The sequence below is a fragment of the Pomacea canaliculata genome, linkage group LG1 (genome assembly GCF_003073045.1).
Source record: "Pomacea canaliculata isolate SZHN2017 linkage group LG1, ASM307304v1, whole genome shotgun sequence".
NCBI lineage: Eukaryota > Metazoa > Mollusca > Gastropoda > Architaenioglossa > Ampullariidae > Pomacea > Pomacea canaliculata.
This window is the reverse complement of record NC_037590.1, coordinates 34,376,530-34,397,269: the sequence shown is the minus strand read 5'-3', so window position 1 is coordinate 34,397,269 and position 20,740 is coordinate 34,376,530. Positions and strand designations below refer to the sequence as shown.

The 20,740-nt window shown below is 36.4% G+C and overlaps 1 protein-coding gene across 1 annotated transcript in view; it reads left to right on the top strand.

Moving 5' to 3' along the window:
• LOC112564183 (zinc finger ZZ-type and EF-hand domain-containing protein 1-like) overlaps positions 1–20,740 on the top strand; it is a 52,604-nt gene that overhangs the window by 11,338 nt on the left and 20,526 nt on the right. Inside the window, exons 17-45 of the mRNA XM_025238832.1 lie at positions 272–357; positions 1,354–1,412; positions 1,856–1,945; positions 3,519–3,581; positions 3,958–4,000; positions 4,401–4,517; positions 4,650–4,745; positions 5,195–5,292; positions 6,600–6,693; positions 7,201–7,306; positions 7,672–7,742; positions 8,204–8,311; positions 9,831–10,059; positions 10,375–10,445; positions 10,845–10,901; positions 11,321–11,449; positions 11,821–11,925; positions 12,503–12,570; positions 12,868–13,030; positions 13,538–13,649; positions 13,774–13,910; positions 14,163–14,266; positions 15,936–16,063; positions 16,384–16,463; positions 16,873–17,004; positions 17,195–17,263; positions 17,616–17,692; positions 18,070–18,178; positions 18,613–18,861. Coding sequence (XP_025094617.1) covers positions 272–357; positions 1,354–1,412; positions 1,856–1,945; positions 3,519–3,581; positions 3,958–4,000; positions 4,401–4,517; positions 4,650–4,745; positions 5,195–5,292; positions 6,600–6,693; positions 7,201–7,306; positions 7,672–7,742; positions 8,204–8,311; positions 9,831–10,059; positions 10,375–10,445; positions 10,845–10,901; positions 11,321–11,449; positions 11,821–11,925; positions 12,503–12,570; positions 12,868–13,030; positions 13,538–13,649; positions 13,774–13,910; positions 14,163–14,266; positions 15,936–16,063; positions 16,384–16,463; positions 16,873–17,004; positions 17,195–17,263; positions 17,616–17,692; positions 18,070–18,178; positions 18,613–18,861 — 3,050 coding nt within the window. The remainder of the gene's footprint in view (positions 1–271; positions 358–1,353; positions 1,413–1,855; positions 1,946–3,518; positions 3,582–3,957; positions 4,001–4,400; positions 4,518–4,649; positions 4,746–5,194; positions 5,293–6,599; positions 6,694–7,200; positions 7,307–7,671; positions 7,743–8,203; positions 8,312–9,830; positions 10,060–10,374; positions 10,446–10,844; positions 10,902–11,320; positions 11,450–11,820; positions 11,926–12,502; positions 12,571–12,867; positions 13,031–13,537; positions 13,650–13,773; positions 13,911–14,162; positions 14,267–15,935; positions 16,064–16,383; positions 16,464–16,872; positions 17,005–17,194; positions 17,264–17,615; positions 17,693–18,069; positions 18,179–18,612; positions 18,862–20,740) is intronic.

Here is a 20,740-nt window from a genome sequence, read left to right as displayed (position 1 = left end):
TGCCTTTGAAATAACAATTTTTATGTTGCCAAACATATTAAAGTATAGAAAGAACAGTGTTTATCTCTTATTTTGGAGTTTTAGAGATGTTTTATTATGGCATAAGGAAGAAACAATGAGTTTACTGCTAGTAAAATATGAATAAAGATAGATTTAAAACATTTTTTCTTCACCACCTTTGGTTTTTTTATGACTGGAGGTTATGCTGTACCTGACATATTGGAAGGAATATATACAAACATTAAGTCTTATCAACTGTTTTGGCTTTCAGCATATATAACAGAAGAAGGTAAAACCAAAGTCAACATGTTCTTCAAAAGTTCAGAAATGATCCAGCTCACCAAAGTTAGATTGAAAGTAAGTCAGCAAATATCTTGGTTAACTGTAAATACCATCTCTGCATATTGATGCCTGCTCAATCTTGGAATTTTTCTTCTTCCCTCCTCTCTCTCTCAAATGTCACTGAAACATCACAGGCATACACCTCTGCTCGGTGCATCATGACATGCACATGTCCTTTCACTCAACACCAAATACATAACAGACCTGTCACTGTTTTAGTCATATCAGTGTACTGTGTTATTCTTTCACACAACTGGTCTTCCCAAATGCACTGACATACAGCAAGTTTTCGTAATAAATGATGAGGGATGGAGGCTCCTTCCATGACAAATAGTTTTCTTATTACCTGTCTCTTTTAATACCAACATGTAACAACCAACTAACCACAACAATAACTGTCAATAGCATGATACCATTTGTATCCTCCTGTTCTTTAGATGGTTAAGGTGAGGGACTCCGTGGTACTTGCAGCCATAGTTACTCATAGGGGTTCACCTGTCACCCTTTTTAATCCACGGTGACCTGTTTCTTGCTCTTATATCTCATGTAAAGCGCATACTCACACTCCTAAGGTGCATGATCTTAAAACCTAAGAGTGAGACCTGGACAGTATACAAGGGAAAGGAAAACAAATCAATTTCATATGACTTATGTGAGAATAAACAACAGGACTAATGATGCAAAAAAACAAGTACAGAAAATGCAAAGAGGAACCTAATAAGAAGCTTTAGATTTTGATTTTATTATGCTGAATGGAGTATGTAATGGCAAACCTCATGATTGCTTCACATACTTATCAGATAGTAGAAATAATAAATTATATTGTTTCACACAAACTGTTTCATAAAAGGTAATCTGATTTGAAGATTGTAGTGGCAGATTGAATCTAAAATTTTCCAGTAGAATTTAATCTTCAACTTTATCCAGTTAGTCATGTTGCCCTCATTGAACCATGATTTGAGAACAGATATATAGAAAGAGAATGCCTAAATGTTTCAGTTTGTCTTGTAGGTTGTTCCTGGAAGTCGTGGGCCTAGAAGAGGTTTAATCTTTGTTTTCAACACTGATCAGTAAGTCATTTGTTGTTTAAGTGGTATTTGTTGTTTAAACTTAGTGATCAAGGGCTGGCCAAAAACTCTGTGTGTGTGTCCATACTTTTAAAGTGAGGATATACTGTATCATCAAAGTTTCAATTTGTTAGTCCAGGTATGCATTTGGGGTGGGGATGGGGTTGGGTGGGGTTAATGATGATTTTGGGGTTAGGGTTAGTTTTAATGGTTAGAAGAGAGAGGTAACTATAACAACCAAAGGCACTGTAAATTGGGACTTTGTGGGCAGGTTAAAGTAGATGAATTTCAAACATAACTAGGTGATTTTAAATGTTATGTTAACTATGTATAAATAACTATGTTAACTATGTATAAATGTTACCAGGTAAAACATTAAATTCTGACAGATTTCTTTCAGGGTACAACTGGTAGTGTACAAATTCTAGATTATTTATATTTTGCAGAAAAGAATTCCAAATGGAGGAAGCATTAGAAAAGTTTGCTGTATATGACAAATGGGGGGATATAGAGTATAAGTTCAGCGTGCAAGTCAGGTATGTAAACTGTAATGTTTTTGTATTTCTATGGTACATTATACCAAGAAGATGAAACAAGAAACTCTCTTGAAATAAGTTAATTTGTATCAGGAAATATGATTGCACATTTATAGACATATGAAATTGTTGATGTGTTCTGATATAACATTTTATTTAATGAGCAAAACAACCCCCACCCCCCATAGGTACACGAGTTGGCATCAAAGTTTTTTCCATATTATTTTTAACCCCTTTTAAAAAATGCTGTGTTCAAAGTGGTCTGTGCTTGTGTTGGTTCATTTCATATAGCTCTTTTCAGCTTCTGCAGACCATATTTCACAGAACTGATACCATCTTAATTTTTTTCTCTCTGATTAACTGTTTCACTCTCTTTCTCTCTGTATTAACAACTAGTAGCCACGTGGCCTGGCCTCAGACAAAAATGGCTATGTGTTGAGTGAACCTTATGTCTCTGCCATGTGACTTTTGCATCTCATTACGACTCTGCCAAAGTGTGCACAGCTTCTTTTTTTTTCCACGATGTCAACGTTTTGGAGGCTATACAGCTGGCGAGATTGACATTCAGGCTAAATGCTATGCAAGCCTCATTTGTTTAGTGCAACATTGGATTCACAAGACTCAAAACAATTACGGAAGCCCATTGTGATTGCAAGGCAGGGTAAATGAGGAATTTTTACGAGTTAAAAGAGAACAGAAGACAATTTATTAATAATAATAATAAAGCATGCTTTTGTAGTGAAGAATCAGCTTTACATCATTTACTAAACACTGCATTAAGTGCTGCTATTGATCCTGGCTTGAACTGTGACGCAGTACACTTAATAGTTATTCAAAGCTACAACTGTTCTCAACAAAACAGTTGTTGATCTTACACACCTGATGTGATCATATTTAGTCATGTTAACCTCATGCTACTTGTCTCTAAGTGCACTATCGATAAAATGCTACAATCAAAAATGTTTTTACCCCCACACTCACTTAAATCTTAAGTCTGCACCCATGTAATACATGTACCTAATGAGGTAGTGCCCACTAGCAACGAACACTTACCTTCATGGAAATATTTGTCATTCATCACTTTAAAACAAAAATTTACTTATGAACACTGCTTGCTTTTTATCTTGACACTTATTTTATTACATTTTTGTATATACTGGTTTTAAATTTTTTGACTTTGGTGCAAACGTAAAAGGTGTGGTTGTTGACCAGACACTCCATGCTAAGCTGCTCATGTGGTTGATTGCAAAGTTTTATCTGAGACATTTCTCCATGTCATGATACTGTATTGGAAATGGTATGAACTTCTGTTTGTTTTCAAGTCTTTCAGGGTATCTAGAGTGGGTATCGGTTAAATTGTTTTACCGTGATTGTTTCACTGAAATCAATGAACGTACTAGTACTAGACAAGGTGTTTGTCTCAGAACAGGCCTGACAAAATTTGTCCCTCGGATTCTCCAAAGTTGTTATATGATTTATCATGATGTCACTACAATGGATGCAGCATCTAGCGGTTAGTGTGTACTATGTATAAATGTTACATATACTAAGGATTGTGTATTAATCTGTGCAGGAATGCTGGTGTAGGTGGAAAACCAGATAACCCTGTTGCCTATTTTACCTTTGATGATGACTGGTGAGTCAGTGTAGCAAAGTTCAAGATCAAGAAAGGATTGTGGGAAGAATAAAGAGAAAATTGAGTATTTTTTAAAACTGTAAGAAGGTTAATGTTCACTCTAATTTTTATAAAATGTTGTTACTTACAGTTGTAAGACTTATGCTATGTGAGCTTTTCTGAAAATTGCTAAATATAAATAAGCTGCTAAATTTTGGGAAGAATTCTCTGTAGCCCAGTTTCAGCAGTCTTTAAATGTATACTTCAGATTTTGTTATCATATTACATATTCTAAATGCCTTGCTTATTTCAGGAAAATATAATAAAACATGCTGAAGAAGAATGCATTTTGTCACATCAGTGGAAGAAGACTGATTTTATTAATTATTTTTTTCAGCGATGAGATTGATGTTCCTGTAAGTTGGCATCCTGTAGGACAGGTAAGATTTTATGCATATTTTATGTATAAAGCATCCAGGCTAAGCATAAATCTAGTCAAAGACTAGAGTATAAACAAAAAGTTTGGTAAAAGATTTTAGCAGTTTCTTCTGTTTTGGGACTTGAAAGTGGTTCTTTTACTGAAGTAGCCAATGGAAAGATTTTTTTGGTCTTCTACTGAGCTTGCTATGAAAGGTATAGATAGGCTTTTAGGATTAAAGATACACACAGACAAAAAAAACAACAAAAAATATAAAACGGGAAAGGAAAATACGATCTCTACAGGCATATTTTGGCAATAAGTAATTTCATAAGTGAACCCTCCCCCCTCCAAAAAAAAATCTTTGGTTTTCTGACTGTATTAATGACTGCTATCTTATGGGTTTGGTTAACGTCTTGAAGTACATCCTGGTCAAGTTCTTGGAACCCCGTCAAGAGAGTGCTCAGAAGCTTGGCATTGTTGAAGTTAAATTCTATGGCTTTGTCAAGAAGCATGTCTTCGGAGAAACTGAGCTTAAGGTAAAGTAGTTTTTTTAAGGCCAGTTTTATATATAGTCTCATACTGATTGTACTTGTTGCATATTATTCTATGAAGTTATTAGGAGCATTGTATATAGTGTTATAAATTGCATTTTTCACTCCCTTTTTCAGATCATGCCACCCAGCACTACAAAACGTGGAGTTTGTGGAAGTCCTGATATTGCTTACTGGGTTTTGAATTTTCTGGTTGATCTCTCACAGGACCAGGTATGTAAACTTTGATCGTGTGTTAAATGCATATATAGTATGTTGTTTTCACAGATGTACTTGCACACATTCAGAGCTAGTGTTATGTGGTTTGCCCATACTGGAATGTGGATGATGTGGAATTTAATTACCCACATCAAACTTTAAGGGAAGTGTGCTTTTGGATTACAAATACTACTATTTCTGTAAGTAAAGTTGCATAAACGGCAGAAGCAGCTTGATTGTGATGAATAATTATTTGTGTGTGTAAACCTAAAATCAAACTGTTATGAAAATACTAAATAGTATATGGAATACTGAACAGATTTTTTAAGTTGTAGGGACTGTCATATTTTGTGAGATGATCTTTGTTGTTGATTCACAGAAGGCAGTAGATAACAGAATATGTCCCATCTAGTTGACATTGTGATAACAGCTGTTGATTTGTCTTTCTGGTGTTACTTAAACAGGGTAAAAAGAAGGGGAAGTTTTCAAGACCTGAATTCTTAGATTACACAGGTGTAGAGCTGGAAGCTCTATGGAGCCTGTACAAGAGTTTTAATAGCAGGTCTGTTATTTTAATTTTTACAATATTCAGTAATATAATGTAATATTTACAAATGTGATATGTAGTTCTAGATTATTATCCTGGCAGTCAAGCAGAGAAATAGTGAGTCATTTCTCTTTGCTGGTGAAATGGTTAACATAAAGAATATCTTTTCCTGCCTAGTTGTGTCTTTATAGAGCAATTACCATATCTTTTTGTACATATTTTCTGAAAAATATTGATAACGTTAAGGTTTCTTTGATCAGAGCATTGATTCACGACCTCACTGCCTTAAAGAGTTTGCATTTAAGTGATTTTAAGTCTGTCTCAAAATCTCAAGGTGTATTTATATATTTATTTGTCATTTCTTCTTTGAACTGTACCAGGTGACATGACTATGAGGAGTTATCCCAGCAAGTTTCCTCAGTTTCAGCTGTTTGTTCACAATTGGTCAGCAATTTTTCGTCTGGCTTCACGCATTGTAGACGTGCGTCAGCTACCTTGTTTCTGCTTGGTTTTATGATGTGTACAGTCTGTGAAGGTGGTGAAGGCTTCTGCTATCCAGCATGTTCACAGTACCAAAGGCCTGCACTTCTCAGCTTTTCCGTGGAAAGTTTGCCACTCCTCCCACTGTGGACAAAGTTGCATGCAGGTGGTCAGAGATGAACTCACAGGCGAGAAGGGGGAAAGATGGGAGGTGAGTTGGGTGAGTTTGTGTTCTCCCTGTTTATTGGTCATTGCTGACCAATCAGGAACGGACAGCTGGAATTGATGTAGCTAGTTGGGATAACTCCTCATAGTCATGTCATCTGGTAAGTACTTGAAGAAAGGAATTTTACCATGAAAAATGGTATTTTTGAAAAAGTTACACCTTAATCCTCTTGTTATCTACTTTTGTCTGTGTGTGTAGATTATACTAGCTATTATGAAAGTTGTGAATAAGTTATCTTTAAGGTTCTTCAGTCTTACTAGCATTCTGATCTTCAGTTCATAGAAAACTTGAAAAGTTTGAGCATTGATTTTCTTTTTGCGGATCACCATGTAGAATTCAATACCCCTTTATATGGTGTCTTTGATTTCTGCATTCTGCTTAAAATCTTATTTCTTCTGTTATTTTCAGTTTTCACCTGTGTCCTGGTATATGTTTCTCCTTTTTACCTGTCCCTACCCTGCATGCTTTGTGTTCTTTTTTATTTACCTCCTTCTTGTGTTTCTTGTCCTTTTCCATTCTTCTTTGCTTGAAGCTTGAAGGGGACAGGTAAGTATTAAATCAACTATTATTATAGCAAAGAAATTCAATATTTTTGTCTCTAAACTATGTTTTACAGCACAGAGGAGAAATGGCAGAACTGTGGTCTCTTGTTAATGGAACTGCTGTATAAACTTGTCCCTCATCTTTCTCTCCAGAGCTCTTCTTCCAAGGTAGTTTATCTTCTTCTTAGCAGCAACAGTAATAGAAATAATTATCATTATTATTTTTCTCGTTATATTTCCACACTGCTGAATGTGGACTCAACCTGTAGGTGCAGAAAAACACAATAGCTAGGCATTAGGTGCACATTTGTTCACTCACTCACAGTTTAGGAAACTAGGCCACCTTAAGAAAACCACCAATGGTTATCCTGGGAACAGGTATGATCTGAAACAATGTATTGCTACCAAGAACTAAACCCACAAAGCTTGATTTTTCACTGTCATGGTTTCAGGCATTTTTAGCCACCACACCTTAAACCACTCCATCTTTTCTCATTTAAAATGATTGCAGATTCAAAGGTGCATGTCTGCCAGCATGCACATATACATTCACATCATTGGTGAATTTATGCATATAAAAATACATTAAATAATGGATGATTTTGGCAATATTTATGCGCAACTCACAAATTTTAAGATTATATGATAGGTCTAATTATCTGGTGGTGATTGTAGGAGACTGCTGAACTTCTCTTTGAATACCTATGCAAAGTCATTGATGATCCAAAAGTAGACCACAAAAGTAAAATCTACAGACTTTCTGAACAGCTTATTGTTGACGGTAAGTGTTTTCCTTTTTGATCTTAACAGAACAGCAATCCATTCTGTGTAGTACTGAGCTACTGATGATCTGCTGTTTTTTTTACTACTGGTATAAAGGCTTAGTTTTTTTTTCTCTTCTTGCAATTGTTTAGGCTCTCAGAATCATGTATTGTAATTTTAGTCTTTATAGATTTTGTTATTCAGCTTAAAATCTTAGCAAGAGTTGTTAGTTACATGTATTTACATAGTTTATTGAGTTAAAAATAGCATGAAACTATTACTTAAATGAAAACTTCTGTGTAGTTTAATAAAGTTCTATACACCATTAGTGCTTTGACTTTATCAACCAGTTGTGCAAGTCTGATAAAATAGTTTGTCTTTTAGGAGCAAGCCTTTTCTTTCCTGATAAAGAAGCCAAGCGACAAAGGTTGTTCAGCATGATGAATAATGTTGATGTAAGTTTGATTTACTGTGATGTAAATTCTGTTTTCACAAAAAAGTATATTGCTGTTTCTGAGTTGGATATGCTTTGCTAATTTGTTGGTGTTTTTTTTTTCGTTTTGCTAATTCATAAAGTTTGTTCATTATCATTTTTGGATTTTTGTATTGTTCTAAGAACTTAAAGGGCTAGTTCATTAGTTGAAGTACATGGATAACTTTTGCTCATTTTGTAAAAGTACCATTGTTTTTTTTTGAGTCGTGTAAATATTATGCTGAATCTGGTGAATCTTGAATAAAGAACATATAAATAAAAAAAAATTATCTTTAAGTTTTCCTCACCTTATTATGTATCTTCCATTTTTATGAACACATGGAAAGCTAGAAGTCAATAGCCAAATCTGGATGTCCTGTAAACTGAATGTATTCTGTGTACATAGCATACGATATGTCTATATTTCACAATTTTTTCCCACAGAAACTAACAACAGCTCCATCAGTATCGCTAGTCTTCCAGTCCCTATGTCAGTTCTTCAGTTCTGTTGATCCCAGGGGCTTACTTGAATTACCTAAAGTGCCAACTGAGGTAAGAGAAGAACAGAAGGAAAATTGAGATAATAACAATGGTGGTGATGGTGGCTATGGTGTGACAGACATAGTTTGTTTAAAACATGCAGTACAACAGAACATGAATTTCAGTACAATAATAAAAATGAAGTTCACTTGTATAGCACCTTATCCCTGCCCTATGAGTAGGCTAAAGGTGCAAAAAAAAAAAAAAAGTCATACAGATTATGTTTGCTGCATGTGTTGTTGCAATTCATGCTATCTGTACCAGCTCTGCAGGAGTCTTTACAATAGCATCCTCGATATCCAGACATACATCTCATTGGATATCTCATGATGTTGCATTTTGTTCCCTGAGAACAGCTGCTTCACTTGCTGCTATAGTTGGGATGGTATAAAAAATTGCCACAAACTTCTTTACACAAGGGCAGCACATCATTTGTCATAGCTGCCAGTAGAGATATTGCACAAACTATTTTCTGTACAGTTGCTGCATGTTTCCTTGCACTGTACATACTAGTTTTGCAAAGTTTAATGCAGGTTGGCAGCTAATATCCAGCACTGCATAATCCTAAACAATCTCTTAATGAGGCATTGCAAGTACTTCGGAACAGCTACCGCTTGTGTTGCTGCAGCCTATATAGAAGAAACCTTTCTTGTATGGTTCATTACAAAATAGTGACTGATACCCGGGTACACAGTCCGTTAAGCACACCCCATGAACTGAGTCACACTCTGTTCCCCCTGAATAATTTCTGAAGCTGCTTGTGCAGTGGACACTGTATAAGCCTATGCTGCACATCTCATTGCAGTATGGCAAACGATATCCAGCTGTACAGCCTTGTTCACACACTCCTGTTACAGGATGACGTGTTGTTCCTAACTAGAAATTTCCATATCCACAATAACAAAAGAAAATGAGGAAAGTAAGTAAAAATAATAATTAAAAAAACGAAAATCCAAAGCACCATGTCATTGTGAGGGCTAGGATGTTAGTTTATAAAGAGGAGATGGCATATAACTGATGTGATGACAAATGTGTGTGTTGTGCATAGAGAGTAACCTGAAACAATATAACAGTGCATCTTCTTGGAGTCCCCTCCTAAATATTATGCTAGCATTGTTTTTTTTTTCCCTTCCTTTTAATATAAGTTCATATTTTTTAAATTTATTGCTTTTTGCCACTGTACTTTGAGGGGCAGTCATGTTTTAAAATTAGGTATTATTGATGTTGTTAATATGATGATTAATATTGATTTAGATGCAAGAGAACAGAAAAGAAAATGTGTATTCAGGTTGTGTTGCATCCATCCTTGTTCCTTGCAGGCATTGTGAATGAAAAAAATATCTGCCCCCAAACCTTATATAACCTAGTTTTCATTAACTGGCATTGATGAAATATAAAATTACATCTTACATGGATGATATGGGTTTTGCAGTCTTTACTTTCAGTCTCAAAATGATGTTTAAATAAATCATTTTGAGAAGGTGCTGTCTTAAAATGCAGTTGAAATGTGTGCCTTGTTTTCAATTAACAGAGCTTTGAACCAGGACCAGTACTTGAAGTCATGCAGACTTTGGTCCTTGTAGCAGGCCAAGAATTTGCAATGGCAGTGTCCCGAGATGACTTCAGCCAGCACATGACATACCTCATTTGCCTCACAGGGTCATTGCAGACGTCACTTATGGTCTGGTGTTGGCAGCAACTCACAGATTCTGAGGCCCCAGAGCAGCTGAAGGAAAAAGCCATGAACATGGTTATCACATGTCAGTGCCTGTCAGAAGGAGAGACTGTGTGTGTGAGAGAGAGAGAGAGCGCATGTGTCTGTAGATGTGCATGCTGTTCAAACATTCATGCTTTTCATGTGTCGAGGCCATTTATGTGTGCATGTGTGTGCAAGGGTCTGTCACCTAACAGTTGACAAAACTGTTAATATTTGATAAGCATTGTAACTAATTTTAGTCTCCATCTAGTGGGGATTTTGCACATGACCCTTTGTTTTCTCAACATTTTTTCATTTTTCTCTCATTTTTGTCACTCTTGGAAAGTAGTCAATTTATATTTACAAAAAATATCATCAGATTCCACCCATGTGGCTTCAAAAGCTGTTGAAGCATGTCAGTTGTTGCAGAAAAAGGACCAGGCAAAAGTGGTGAGGACATATTACTGTCATAGAATTATCTTTTCCTTGCAAAACTTCACCATGTTTGATCACTGTCTGTCCAGTATGGGTCATCTGACTGAAGAGGCCATGCCATTATTCAGATACTATATGAACACTATTATTCTTTGATTTAGAAGAATAGCAGCAAGAAATAGTGTTAAACTTACTGCAATAATTGCAGTCATTTAACACATAAGAGATTTTCAAAAGAAAAAGTTTTTTTTTTTTTTAATCACTGTGTTGGTAGTTTATTTTTTAAATATATTTAGCTTGTAGAGTAAAAATTCTTAACTGCACTTAAACTGCAATCCATTTAGGTGTTTGAAGAACAGTATGAAAACTTGTATCTGAATGTTTATTTTAAGATGGGGCTTTCATGTATTTTAGGAGGAACTGGTCAGAGAAATGAACCCAGCTTTTTTATCTTCTATTGTGAGACAGTTGGTGAGTTCCAGCTATCCTTTTCCTATTTTCAATGATTCTTAATGTTTTACATTAATGAGTTGCTTCTGGAAATAATATAAATTATTACAATAGCATATACATGGTATTTTGATTCATCATGCAACAAATACATTAAAAATGTATGTAAATAACTTGTCATTATAGACATTGAAATATTACAGGGAGCTATAATCATTGTGCAGGGCAATGTGCTGTCTGTTATATTACTTTAAACATTTACAGATCTCTCTGTACTCTGGGTCCATCTTATGTCACTTATGATATGGAGGTCTTTTGTAAAGAAGTCATGTGGACTTCCCACAGAAGTACTAAGGCACAGCAGTTAATTGCTTAGAACTAATAATCTTACTGCAACTTTTTTTTCGTTAGTTGACCCTTTCTTTTATTTTATTCTCCAGGTGCTGATCTTAATGTTTCTAGTTGACAAAATGGACTCACATTCCTGTGTGACTTTGCTACATAGCTTCTACCCATTGTCTCAGCAACTTTCCAGTCTTGAGAAGATGGCTCCTGCTTTATTTCCAGAGGTGGAATAGTTCTGTTTGTGTCTGTGTGTGTGTGAAAGAGAAAGATAAAAGAAAATGTGTAGATGTAAACACATGTGAACTTAATGTGTTTCTTCAGTTATGTATGCCAGTTCATATAAACCAGTGGTGCCTAACCTTTTCTCGCATGAGGGCCGCACCGGACATGATATAAAATTTTGCAGCCCAGAAAATGGCGGTTTTGCCAGAATTATGACGTTAAAAATGAAATTATGTTGTGTCTGGTTAAAATGAGCAGGCCGGATGAGCCACCTTTGTGGGCTGTAGGTTGGGCACCCCTTATATAAACATTCTTGATAAATGTGGTATTATGGAACAAAGTTATCACTTTTTAGACTGTTCTGTTTTTGTAGATAACTAGTGAAAACTGGTGTGATATGAAGAATGATGACATTGTACTCAGGACATGGGATGTTGAATCCCCACATAACTATGACAACAACTCTTCTATAGCTCAGGTTTGTATGTTAATTTGACACCAGTGTAATGTCAATATTCAGAAGCAACAAAACTGAATAGAATGACATATCCAAAAAATTGAAATCATGAGAAAACTGGAGTCATCAGACTTGTTAACAAAGTTGAAAATCTTAGTGAATCGTTCTACAGTCGGACCTCGATAAGTCGACCTTCCCTAAGTCGAAAACCTCCCTATATCGAATTCATTGTTAGTTCCTGGCCAAATACCTGCGCCTATTACGCCATTTTCCCTAACTCGAAAACTCCATAAGTCAAATTTTTTTTCGGGTCCCTTTGAGTTCAACTTATTGAGGACCGACTGTATTTGGGATGGTATGTAGCAGTTGTTTCTAAAGGTTTTCTTAAGAAAAATGGTTAATTTGGTTGCTGTTAATGTATGATATAATTTTTTTTAATAAGTAGCTGCACGTGACAGCTAGGGTATAGCGTTAAAACATCAGTAACTTGAAAACATCTATTTCACAAAGTCTGCACGTTTGTTGATGTAATTGAGATAAAATGCATGCATGCATTGCATTTAAATAAATAAACTTGAAAATTATTTTTGTTTTAAAGCTTTTTTCCTGCCCTGGTGCCACCAAGTTCATTGTCAACTTTGATCCACGATGTGAAACAGAGAGGAGGTGTGCCCTTTTCTCTTTATTAAAGTGTGTGCGCACGCGTGCGCACTTGAGAGAGAGAGAAGTGATTATTTTTAACAGTTTTGATGGCATTTATGTTGAGTTGCCCTCTATCATCTTTCACTTTTAAGATACTCTAAATCGGAGTAGAAGTCAAGAGTTCAACTTTTCACATTCACAAAACAGAAATTTGAGACCCAGCTGGTTAAAGATATCATTGTGGATTTTTCTAGAATTTAAATGAATATATCTTGTAATATCTTGACTAAGATTATTGTTGTCTGGTTCTACACTTTACAGGTATGACTACTTGGAATTCACAGACTCCAAAGGAGTCAAAATTCGCTATGACCAGAAAGTTGGTACTAGCAAATGGCCCAAACAAGTCTACTTCAGTGGTCCCCATCTTCATTTTTCTTTCCGTTCTGACAGCAGCAACACAGAATGGGGATACAAATTTAAGGTCAGACAAATTCTTATAATGGGCCACACATTTCATGAATAATCCATGACAAGATCTAAAATCTAAGTAATGTTAAGATGGTACAGCAGATATAAAATGGTCCAGAAGACACAAAATAAAGGTTTTGAAAAAACAGAAATCAATCCAGGAGCATAAGGAGGTGCCGAACAGATGCACAAATCAGTGTTTGACACCAACCTTGATGTAACAAACTAGCAGAGACAAAAAAGTGATAACCCTCTGGGCAATTAGGCGAAGGGACATTATTCTCTTCCCATCAGAATACAAGCTTTAAAACATTATGCAGGTTTGCTTCCTGCTTTATCTTCAAGTGTTTATTAAAACCTTTAGGGGAATAAACATTTTTTCAGTTAGTATTTCTTTTTCAAAACAGGTTTTCATTTAAGAATGGGCCTTGAAGAAAAAAAAAAGCTTATTTAAGTGGGCTACTGCTTGACAGATTGATGTGTATCTCTGGTGCCTTACAAGACCATGTTGTTTGTTCAGGTAACAGCAAAGGGTAGCCCAGACGTTCCACTTTCCTGGCCTTATGACCTACAGTTGTCACTTACGCAGTTGTTTGGATCTTTATGTGGTGCAACACTGGCCTCTAATCCAGGTGGAAAGCACTTTGGAAATTATATATTTTAATTATGATGAAAATTTAATCAAAATTTATGTTACATTACATTGTTGCTTAGATTTGTGTGAGGAGAAAAATAAGTATGTTTATTATGCTACAGTGATGACTGGAGACCGGCTATCATCATCAGATGAGTCAGAACAGGATGTGCTGCGTAGTGAGCTTTGGACTACCTTATTCCGAGGTGGCTATATGGTCGGAACTGCCAAGTTACAGCGTACACTTTCTGGCAAATTTGTGCGTGTGTATATATATTTTTAAATTGTCTTTGAAAATGTCATTTTCTTTTAAATAGCACCTTCAAAATATGCAATGATAGCATGAAAGAGTGAACATTGATTAGCGTATCTGAATCAGTACACTTCAACAAATGCAAACATTTTCTAGCTACACATAATGGAACATTGGAAAGTGCTAACCTACACATATATAAATTTGTTATCATTATTATGATATCAGCACATGGTTTGTGATTTTTATGTTCCACAGGTCTCAGAGGAACACACACCTGTATTGCAGTTTTTGAAGGAACTGACCAGTCAGTCAGAAATATCACAGGAAAATGGATTCCTGATTGAGAAGCTTAAGGAGAGGTGAGTTTTTAAGCAGAATTTCGATATGCTGAAGTTTGAGATAATTTTTGTTTTTTAACGCTTGCTTTGTCTTTATCAGCCTGCCACATTAAAATATTAATGTATTCCAGGTGTAAATTACTTGTATCAGTTCTCATATTCTTGCATTAAAATTGGAAAGTGAATATTTACATCAACCACAGAATTATTCAGGAATAAAGGGAGCTGGTTGTGTTTAACTTTTACTGAGTGAGAGTGATGTCCCTTCGCCTAAATGGCTAGAGGGTGACAGCTTTTAATTACATTTTGTCTTTGCCCATTTATCTCTATCCAGTTTTTAGTGTACTAGTGATCTGGAAATCTGTGACATCATTACCCATGCTTCTGGATTTGTTTTTGTGTCTTTTGCAACTTGTCTTAGTTTTCTAAAGCATTTTTTTTTTATTCAACTGTATATCTGCGTCATTTTGCCATATTTTAGATCTGTGCATCATTTGGATTACTAGTGCCTACTTCACTGAAACTTTTAACTTTTTTAGAACTGCTGACCCTGTAGTTTTCCATTTTTTGATTTGCGGGCCTGTGTTTTATGGTTGCAATATCTGCAGAATATAGATCTTGGATCTCTACAGCTTAATGATATTGCTGATGATTGCTTTATCGTGGATTCATGATGTTATGCCATCTTGTTCCATGTGTGTTTTGAGACAGCTGTCATGTTCCCTTTTTAAGTGCCTGGGTACTTAACTGTGTTGCCTTAAAACTTGAAGCATTCAGATGAATTTTTTCTACCTCCCCTCAACTGTGGGAGACCTGAAATGTTGCTCTGCGTAACACTGCTGTTTTACTTGTTAAGTTTTTGTATAATATGCATATTGAGCTTTTGTATAGTGATATTGTGCTGTTAATCTACATGGATATTGCTGACCAATTGCTTATGTCAAAATGTGTTGAGCTTGCTGCCAGCAGGGAAATGCGCTATAGAAGTGCTATTACTGTTATTATGTTTGATGGTGTTTGGTTGTGGCATAGTTTAAGACATTTATTTCTTTCACTACAGTTTTGGGTTATGTGCAGACTGAAAACAGTTATTTTCCTTTATTTTCCTTGATATATGAAAAAAAGTTAAGGTATCACATAGTCTAGTGGTTTTATGAGCAGTGAGCTGTCACTGTCTACTGCACTATCTATTGGCCCAGTTGTCCACTTTTCCTGCTCTTTTACTCAGATGAGGTACCCTCTTCTTACTGGCGGAGAGTTTTAAGCTTGCTGATCCTACCATTTCTCAAACTTGCAGCCTTTGAAGTTCAGTTATGTGTTAGTCATATAGTTATAAAACTTTCCTCTTTGATATATGTAGATATAAAACAAGGGAATTAAAAAAAAAATGCATACCCTGACATGCCGTTTCCTCTGACTTAACTACAGATGCTTTAAAACAAGTGATAAGTGATGCTGACTTTATTAGAGCCTAATTGTGCAAATGCAGCTTTGTTGTTGTTGTTTTTTTTTTTTACATTTTATTTTGGGTTTTCTTCTTTGTACTATCCCAGATGTCATGACATAATTTACCATCAAAAATTTTTTGTTGTTGTCATAATCAGTTCAGCCTCAGAACTAAAATGGTGGTAACTATTACAAAAAATGAATGATTCATAGAGATTGAGGATAGTTTCATCTCTTTGTGCAGGTTCCTAGAGAATCGTCGAAAAGGGTCTGTTGCAGTAGGTGGTCCTGAAGTAGATGCAGCAGTCATATCTGTTTTTGCTGCTTTGGTGTGGCACGCACAACAGCTACGTGATGACATGGACAAATTCAGTGCGTCAGGTTTTGAAGCCTTTTTTTCAGTAAATTTGGTAGATATGTTTACTGTTAGGGTAATTTTAATGCTCTCATGAAAAGTTTCTGATGACTATTCACAATGAGTAGCTGGGTTGGATATTCCACCATGTTTACTATTATTTGAAATGTGAGCATTTTTTCTGTAAGTAAAAAGATGCACTAGTAGTTTTCTGATTATATACATGTGAAGGCAGATGATTTAGAAATGCATAAAAATAATCAAATCATATAGCTATTGTTTGTTCACTCTCCTCTCCCCTACCTAACTTGTATGCAATTGTTTTTTTTCTGTCCAGTGCGAAGCAATGGTGATAACGCACTGAGTGAGGGTATCGTGCATGCTTTTTCTACAGCAGAATCTCTGCGACTGTTGCTGGTTTGTTTCTTCATATAACTCAGTTCCATCACAATTATTTGTAAAGTGTTTTCACAGTATTATGCTATATCACAGAAATAAAAGTTTACATTATTTTTCTCTGTTTTCATCTTTGGTTTAGAAAATTAATGGATAAAGTTGATAAAATTTTTTAATTAGCTCTGGTGGCTTTTATTGCAATGAACTTAGTGACTTTTTCTGTAGTCTGGTGCACATATGTGGCATTTTTTCAATTATAAAGTGTTTGATATTTTGGTGAAAGGATTAAGCTAAATAATCCCAGTTTGGTGTCTTTGCTTATCAGCATAGCATTAACCTGTCTGACAAAGAAGTGGACAAAGTAAATAAGAAATTCCCAGTGTGATCATTTACTGTTGTGAATCTTTTAGTGAGGTGATTTTCTGTACAGGCAAGTCAGAAACAGAAATTTGCTACTTTAGAAGAGGATAATTTGGAACACAACCCAGTGCTTGCTTGTATGGAGAAAGCTCATTTCCTGTTAAAGTTTGCAGGACTCACCAGAGTGCAGCTCAAAAATGAGGTATTTACTGGCTTGGTACAAACATATTTCAGCCTCCTTCCCCACAATTACCATTATTTCTCTTGTGATACCTTATATAATCTGATGTTTTTCTCCTTTACCCTTGCCATTTCATGAAGCGTATACCTTGCTCTTTCATGTCTGGGAGAGGCACTTGCTCATTCTGTTTCATTTTTTTGTCTGGAGACAGTTACGCAGCAAAACAGGAAAGCTGTTGAGGAAGTCTGGAAACAAAAAATTTGACAAGCAGAGTGTAAGGGTAAGTTAACAAGCAAAGGGTAAGAGTATGTTAACAAGCAATGTACGGGTAAGTTGAAGAGAGTGTAAGGGTAAATAAACAACCCTGGCTCCGTAGAGTTGGGGAAGATGAGACAAATGAGGGAAAAGAAATGGGCACTATCCGCTGGCTTCAAGATAACGATTCTAACTCCTCACTTCCACTCATGGGGTGACCTTTACCCTTTTAAAAGACAAAATTATGCAGATGATGTTTGCAAATAAATTTGTATGCTTACATTCTTCATCGGGAATAAAACAAATGTAGAGTGTTAGTTGTGTATTGTGTCCTTAATAAATAATACTCAGATACCAAATAATTTAATTTTGTACAGGTTGACATAAGTGAAAAATATCCTTCCTTCCGTCTGGTGATGGAGTTTGTACAGGATCCAGCTTGGACTACAGAAAGGTAAGTTTTGCTTATTTACAGGGCTTGTATTGGTAAGTGCCATTCTCTGTGTGCATTCAGAAAAAATTATTCTTGCTGGTGAAACTCAAGAACAGTTGATTTTTGTTATCTGTATTATGTGATTCTATGTTTTGTTTGTGACTGAATCATGGATCCTTGGTGACCTGATTTTCTCCTTTAGACTGGATCATTGTAAGACATGTTATTTAACGAGAACACTTCCATTGAATTTTAAGGGCAATAAAGAGCTGCTGTTACTATGAATTAAAACACATTTATTCGTGGACAGTTTAATCATGCTGCTATCCTGATTAATGGGAACAGATATTTTTACCATTTTTTAGCATTCACATGCTTAAGCATTCTCTTTTTCATAGAGTGCACCAGATGCTACAAGAGCGCTCCAAGTTTGCAACATCATTAAGCAGAGTGTACATGTTTGCATCTGAGTTTGTCAGAGTCATGAGCAAAGATGATATTTTTCAGGTACTATTTTTCATTTGTGATAGTGTATTGAGATGGTTTGCAATGTTTTGTGACATGTACATGTCTCTACATGTACGCTTTTTGCTTTCTGATTTTTGTTTTTGTTATGTTTATTGATATACTAGTGTCTTCATTGGTATGCATCAATTCTTTATGAGAGTGCATAATATAATTCATCATTAAGTTTGTTGAAAAAATGTAGTCTTTTATGCCATTTAATCTTGTGATACTGTGTCTGCAAAAATAAATGCTATTGACTCATATATAACACCTATGATATCACCATATTGTGGCAGTTCTCATAGCAGGACATTCCAGATTTTCTCATAAATGTAACCTATGATGAATCTCGCATGAAAATCTCATGAGGTTTTGGTTTTCAACCACTTTACTTGAATAAATTCTGCTTTATGACATTTGTTTTTGTCCAACAGATACCAGTGGTGCTTTTCTTACAGTCCATGCTCAGTTACCAAGACAAATTTGCAAAACACTACGCAGATGGACTTGATGGCTGTGGCCTTCAGCAGGAAAACAATGTTCGTTCTTCCTACTACTGTTTAGTGCGTCGCCTGCTAGAACCATTCCAGACTGTGCGACCACATGCAGTAAATCCTCAGGTGTTGCCTGCTTATGACTTCATTCAGGCATGCCTTCTTCATCTCCTGGACACACAGTGGCAGGTAAGCGAAACATAACTAAAACTCACTTTTTAGTCTTTTTTCTCCCCTTATTGAGTCTGAGCATATTAAGAGACTAACATATTGTAGCAAGAACATTCTCTTGAAGAGATAGCATTGTTGGAACTCTCTCATCACATGTTTATTTGGTGACAGTAGTGACAGTTGTGTAATGGACATGTGTGCTACGACACAGTGGGAATGAAAGCATGATTGAGATAGTAATATTAGGGAGTATTAGGAGTTTTAGTGGGCTGTAGAGCTCTCCTATTGTAAAGTGTGTTGTCATTGTGCTGACATAAAGGATACCTTACATAAACAAGAGAGACATTTGAGAAACGCATTGAGAAGGTAAAAATAAAAAAGAATTGGTAAGAACGGAAAGTCATCAAAGTTGAAGTGACTGTGTGGTTTTCAATTTTAGCGAAGCCACAGTGTGGAGTTTTCTCTTTTCCTATCACCATAGTTGAGTCAGTTTTGTGGTTCATGCCATCCACCAAACTTCTGTGTGCTGTTCTCACTCACCTGTCAACATCTGAGGCAACTGTGTGGTTTCTGCCTTCCACCAAGCTGCTGTGTGCTGCACTCACTCTTTCTGTCAATATAGTTAAGGTGACTGAATAGTTCCCACCTTCATCCAAGCTGCTGTTTGCAGCTTTCATTTTCTTCTTCCCTCAGTCTGAATGTCAAACAAAACTAGTGAACACTTGTGAGTATACTGTTGGGTTGTTTTTTTTCTTTAAATGAAGGATGCTGAGGTTCAGTCTTAGCCTCCATCAGAAACGTTATGCGATTGATATAAGGATGATTGAGCCTAGCTCTAACCCTTCTTCTTGTTCCTAATCACTCCCAGTGGAGCATAGGGCTGCAACTACATCATGCCATCGGACCCGGTTCTGGGCGTTCCTTTCCAGTTGGGACCATGTCATGCCAGCTGCCTCCGCCTTGCTGTGTACTGATATCCTCCATGTCTGTCTGGGTCTCCCAACCCTGCGCCTTGCCTGTGGGTTCCAGCCCAGAGCTTGTCTTGTTAAATTGTCGGCTGGCTTTCGCAAGGTATGACCAATCCAGCCCCTCTTCCACTTCCTGATGTCTTGGGTGGCAGGTTTTGGCTGGTTCACTCCCACAGGTCTGTATTGGAGATTTTCTTGGGCCATCTGGTGTTGAGAATATGGCACAGACATCTGTTGATGAATGTCTGAATCTAGTTGGCGATGGTGTCTATCACATGCCATGTCTCAGATCCATATAAAAAGACTGATTTTACATTTGTGTTGAAGATGCAGATCTTGGTGTGTAGAGATAAAGCCTTGGAGTTCCAGATAGGTTGCAGGGGGAATGCAAGCCTGGCTTTATTATTTGGCTTCTTACATCTTCATCTGCACCTCCATCTTTGCTGGCTATGCTGCCAAGCTAGGTGAAATGGTCAGACTCTGTAATACATTCCCCATGTAGTTGGAGTGGGGTTTCTTGCTTGTTATTGACCCGCATTACCTTTGTCTTCTTAATGTTGATTGTCAGGCCAGTCCTCACTGCTTCTTCTGAGAGCCGAGTGAGCTTTGTCTGTGCATGTTGCTGTTTGTGGGACAACAAGCTGATGTCATCTGCAAAGTTAAGATCCTTAAGTTGCCTGGCCAAGGTCCACTGAACACTCGTGTTGCTATCAGAGGTTGTTCTTTTCATGATCCAGTCTATGACAATCAGGAAGATTGTCGGCGAGAGCATACAACCTTGCCTCACTCCAATCCTCGCTGTGAAGGGGCCAGCTTTCCATTGTGGATCACCTGGCATGTTGAGTCCTCATACAGCTGCTGGATGATGCCAGTGAACTTTGGTGGAAATCTGTAGTGCTGCATCAACTTCCAGATGGTTTCCCTGTCTA